This window comes from Quercus robur, chromosome 10 (assembly GCF_932294415.1).
Source record: "Quercus robur chromosome 10, dhQueRobu3.1, whole genome shotgun sequence".
Taxonomy (NCBI): Eukaryota; Viridiplantae; Streptophyta; class Magnoliopsida; order Fagales; family Fagaceae; genus Quercus; species Quercus robur.
This window is the reverse complement of record NC_065543.1, coordinates 31,953,717-31,959,310: the sequence shown is the minus strand read 5'-3', so window position 1 is coordinate 31,959,310 and position 5,594 is coordinate 31,953,717. Positions and strand designations below refer to the sequence as shown.

General features: G+C 29.9%; 1 protein-coding gene across 1 annotated transcript; it reads right to left on the bottom strand.

The window, feature by feature from the left end:
* Positions 1-1,990: 1,990 nt before the first annotated feature.
* On the bottom strand, positions 1,991-3,956 carry LOC126704067 (disease resistance protein RPV1-like). The gene is made up of 3 exons (XM_050403104.1): positions 3,545-3,956; positions 2,337-2,432; positions 1,991-2,283 (listed from the first exon to the last, which is right to left on the bottom strand). The coding sequence occupies exons 1-3, from the start codon at positions 3,954-3,956 to the stop codon at positions 1,991-1,993; spliced, it is 801 nt and encodes a 266-aa protein (XP_050259061.1).
* Positions 3,957-5,594: the final 1,638 nt, after the last annotated feature.

Below are 5,594 nucleotides of genomic sequence, written 5' to 3'. Positions count from 1 at the left end.
CTTCACAATCAAAAATATAGAGCTCCTTAAGATTTTGTAAATTCGAGATGCTACTTGGAACATCTTTCACGTTTTTAAAACTTACGTGTAACATACGAAGGTCAATGAGATTTCCTATTGATGAAGGCAATGCTAATCTTTTCGTCCCGTCCTCAAGACTTTCACAGCAAAATAGATAAAACCTTTTGAGAGATTTCAACTTGAGGTTTGTTGGTAAAATTCTAAGATTTTGGCAATCAAAGAGACTCAAGTATTCAAGCTCTTCAAGAAGTCCAACAGATTGATGAACCTCAACTAAATTTCTGCATTCATAAAGGCTCAAACTCTTTATGTTTGGGGCAATTATTGATAAGTCAGGCACTTTTGTAATATTTTTATAATATGAGAAATCCATATATTTCAATGTTTCGAACCGACGCCTCTGTAGAAAAAGGATTTTTTTGAAATTTATTAGTAAAAGGAAAAAAAAAAAAAATTTAAAATGATAAGGCTAACAACATAAAATTATAGTACACATTTTTTAAAGGAAAAATGTTAAATGTACTACAAGTTTTATTACATAAAGTTTACAAAATGAAGTTACAATAAATGTGGTTAGTGGGCTTCAAAATCTCATAAATAAATATTTGAATTGTCTCTTTATGATTGGTGACACATTAAATTGTACGCTCAATATAGTAAAACTTGTAGTATCCACAACACTATTCATTTTTAAAAAGTAAATAGATTTGTCAATAGTTCATTAATTTGCATCCATAAATTCATAATGGTTCTGTGTACATTTTATTTGTGCACAATATGATCTTATTTATTGAAAAATATATAGAAATAATATTTAGTATAATATTAAATGCATGCTTTGGTTTTAGCAACAAAAAAAAGTGTACAGCAACTTGTTCCAAAAGGTTACTTGTTAACTAAAGCCTAATAAGAATTTAAAAATATCAATGATCATACCTCAAAATGCTTGTCCAATTTGATGTGGCTCCATTTCATGTTGAGTGCAACAAGTTTTTTAGGTTCAAAGGTGGATGGCAAGGAAGATAAAGGAAACTCAATCCAATCAAGTAACCTTAACTCATTGGGAAGAGACTTAATTTCTTCACAAATTACATTATGAATTTTCAAATATTGGAGACTTTGCATCTTTCCAAGATTCAATTGCACATTTCTTGGTTGTGGTAAGCACAATGCCATACCTTGAATTTCATCCAATCCCTAATTGGAAAAAGAACCACGTGATTTACATTGCACAATAGAATTTATAATTATTAAATTTTAAGCAAAATCAATGATGATAAACTAGTATTTTCTTCAACATTAAATGATAAAATCCAACAAAATGAGAAAAAAATTAACTACATATGCATTGTGAGAAAAGGGGACAGGTAGATCAAGAGGACTTATACCTTATCTCCATTTAGTACTATAGGAGCATCCACATAACACAATATCCTTCTTTGTCTCTTTGACACTTTTGATTCTTGTCGAGCAATTTCCAAACCCATTTGTTGTATTAAGTTATGCATCGATAATTTGTTATCTTTAGCAACAACCATGAGAGATTTATCAATAAGTTTTTTAATATCATAATATGGGTCATAAAAACTTCCACTTTGTAATATATCTACAACAACATTCTTGTAGAATCCTTTGAGGAAGCATGCAATATCAAGGAAAATATCTTGTTGAGTTTGGTCCAATCCATCATAACTTATTTTGAGTATTTCTTGAATATATTGATTAGGAATTCTTTGGTACTTATCTAATGTACTTTTCCAACAATGTAAATTTCTCTCATATAAATCAGCACCTGTTACTTTTAGAACTAATGGAAGTCCTTTAGCTAACGTATAAATTGATCTATGAGCTCAAAATAATCTTCTGTGGGCTTGTTTATTTTGAATGCATGATGATAGAAGAGTTCACAAGACTCATGTTCATCTAATTCCTTAACCTTATAGCTATAGTAAGTTAAAGGACAATCTTCTCAAAGAGTAGATAGCAACTTTTCCTCTCTTGTTGTGATAATTATTCTACTTCCAGAAGCAAACCAACAATTTCCAAGCAAATTTTCTACTTGGACTAATTTCTCCACATCATCAAGAATTAAAAGAATTCTTTTGTGGTGAAGCTTTTCCATGATCACATTGATTCTTTTAGACACACCATGCACTTTCAAATTTCTACCCCCTAAGATCTTAGAATAAAGAGCCTCTTGTAGTTGGAGTACGCCATCATTTGTTTTTGAGTTTTCTCTAACATCCTCTAGAAAGCTACTACCTTCAAAACGATAAGCAATTAAGTTAAAAATAGCTTTGCAATTGTTGTCTTACCTATTCCAGGAAGACCATGGATCACTAACATGCGAACATCATTTGACTCAATATCTAAACGCCAACTTATTTTTGCTATGCGAGAGTCTATTCCAACTGTGTATTTAACAACAAATACTTGTGTACAATTTAATTTAGCACTTAAGATCTTTTCAAAAATTTCTTGGATAAACCTAAATTGAGGGCCGCTGCCAATCATAAAACATAAAAAAAAAAAAAAGGTTAGAAAATAGAAATATGATCCTAAATTGAATATATTCAAAATGTTTAGCTTGTGAATTACATCTGAAATTTTGTTAATTAATTAAAATGGCATGTATTACAAAGATCTAAACTCTCAATATGAATACTGTTTTTTTTTTTTTGGGTTCAACTAAGAAATCAATATTAGGCTTTTAGCACATTGACACATGGAAAATCTTCTTTGGAAAAGAAAACAAACTTGAATATCGAGCATTAGCATTGGGGGGTGTAAAACCCCCAAATTGTTATTTTACATCCTCAGAATATATATATATATATATATATATATATATATAATAAAATAAAAACCCCCTTTATCCGAGTGTGTATATCTAAATTTTTTTACATCCATGCTACAGTGAGTTGGTAAATATACCAACTACTAAAGTATGGCTATATAATTTTTTATTCACTTCTGTCTCCTCTCTCCTTATTTACTCTCTCTCTCTCTCTCTCTCTCTCTCTCTCTCTCTCTTTTTCTCTCTTATATATTTATTTTAATTATTTTATTAGGTTGTATGAGAAAATAAGAACTAAGATGTTGAGTGTATTGTTAAATGAGTAGGCAAAATAGATAAAGTAGTGTTTTAAAGTGTAAAATAGGTATATTTTTACAAATCTGGATGTGAATGCTCTTAATGAATTTATTAAGAAACTCAGGGAAATTTTTGAAAATTTACATGAGAGAAGCTTTTAATTAATTGATAAGAATAAGGATCATATATTCTTCTCTTTCTATCATTGACCATTGTAGCTTAACTAGCTTAGTAATGAAAGATATGATCAAAATATAATTTTTTTAATAATTAAATTAAAAAAAAATACACAAACAAACAAACAATATAGCTTTTGGGAGTTGGTTCATTAAAAAAAAAAAAAGCTTCTAGGAGTTGTTTTTTAACGGTAAAATTTTGTGGTGATAACAAAGTAGCAATTAGATACATACTCATTTTTGTAATGCCAACCAGATAGATTGCCAGCTTCATTTAGAGCTGCCTTCCATCTTTGCACCTTGTTAATATTATCCTTGAATTGTTCATGTTTTTCTAGCGCTTCTCCAAACTTTCCACTTTGGCTACGTACTTCTGATGGATCCACCTTGTAAAAAACTGGAAGCAATATTTGGCCATTCTTCTTACACTCAAGAATTTTGACAAGTTCATTCAAGCACCAAGTGGAAGTTGCATAGTTTTTAGAGAAGACAATTATCAAAATCTTTGAACTTTCAATAGCTTCAAGAATTTTGACAAGTTCATTCAAGCACCAAGTGAAAGTTGTATAGTTTTTAGAGAAGACAATTATCGAAATCTTTGAACTTTCAATAGCTTCAAGAAGTTTTGTGGAAATTTTCTTTCCACTTTGAAGTTCATCATCCATGAAGGTGTTAATACCATAATGACACAAAATTAATGTGGATCATGATTAAAAAAATTAAGATCTGATCTTTATGATGAAAGTTATGAATTTTAGAATAAAAATACAGATCTGATTTATATGTCATGAAAGAATGAATTTTTTTATGAAAAAATATAGATTTGGTTTTATATGACATGAAAGAATGAATTTTTCAATGAAAATACAGATCAGGTTTTTTTATAAATATGAAAAAAATAAAATTTTCAATGAAAATACTAATATGGTTTTTTATAGATATGAAAGAATAAAATCTATATATTACTAAAAGCTGAAGTGTAGCATTTATTGTTTCTACGCTTCTATTGAGCCACATCAACAGCCACGTCATTCATTTATTTTTTATATTTTCTTTTCTCTATTTTAAATTTTCTTCCCCTTGTTTTCCCCCCCCCAAAAAAAAAAAAAAAAAAAAAAACTCTTCCTATTAGTTCACACACCTACTGTTACACTTCTTCCAACATTTCCCTTTCTTTTTTGCCATTTTATCTTCCCACTACTTTACCGTTATATTTCCTTTTTTTTTTTTTTTTTATTATATATTTTAACTCTTCTTTTACCCATTTTATTTTGTATAAATTTGATATCGTTTTCCCATTCAATCCATATTTTTTTCACACAAAACTATGAGTACTCTCTCTCTCTCTCTCTCTCTCTCTCTCTCTCTATACTTTCTTTCGGTGAATTTTCGTTCTTTCTTATAACTCTAATTAAGGTTGATAGTTTTTTTTTTTTTTTTTTAATATCCATCAGAAAGTCTTCTCTTTCCCTTTTATAGCTTTGGTTGAATTTTAGTTTGGGTTAATACTTAGTTTTTTTGGAAACAGGAATTTGAATATTCCTACCAATTGTTTGAATTTGAATTTGAATGAAGCCTATTATTTATTCCTTTAGTTTCATTTTAATTTTGGCTAAGATAACATTGTAATTTTGTAATGATTTTTGATTATTATGATAATTTCCTTATTCCTTAAGAGATGAGAAATTTGAATAATAAATTTGAAACTTATAAAGTTTAGTAGTATATTAAGTAAATATAATACACTACAATAGAAGTTAGAAGCATATGGTTCATCTTAAAAAAATATTAATCAAACATAAAATAATAATAAAATGATATATTTGTAGAGATAAAAAGATAAAAAAATACTTGTAGAAATCTTTTTTTTTTTTTTTTAATGACAATACTTGAAGTAATGGTTATTTTTTATATATTACACCTTGGGGGAACACTTCCCGCATTAAGCAGTTTTTGTCCGCTTTGGGGAGCCAGTCCCTCACGGTTTTGTCACGAAGGGGTGGGAGCTAAGGATTTTTGCCATGAAGTGATTGACACCTAGGCTCACCCGAGTCCCACATCGCCTAAGTGACCCTCCCACTCATGGTTTATAAGCTTCTGGAGCGACCATGAGTGTACCACTACTCAGCACATGAGGAGGAACCTCGGAGATGGAGTCCTTGGCAGGATCCTTGGCTTTATCAGGCAAAGGGATCGCATCAGGAATAGCCAACACCTGCTCAGAAGCTGCTGGGGTGCCATCGAGATTCTCTCGGATCTCCTGCGGGTAGAAGACCTTCTCAAGAAATCTCATTGCCGAGTCT

Bases quoted from the DNA above. Each gene is read 5' to 3' on its own strand.
- LOC126704067 (XM_050403104.1), bottom strand. From the start codon at position 3,956: ATGGATGATGAACTTCAAAGTGGAAAGAAAATTTCCACAAAACTTCTT. The intron at 2,433-3,544 runs GTTGGCATTACA...TTAAATACACAG, and splicing joins TGAAGCTGGCAATCTATCTG to TTGGAATAGACTCTCGCATA. The intron at 2,284-2,336 runs GTAAGACAACAA...ATCGTTTTGAAG, and splicing joins CCATGGTCTTCCTGGAATAG to GTAGTAGCTTTCTAGAGGAT.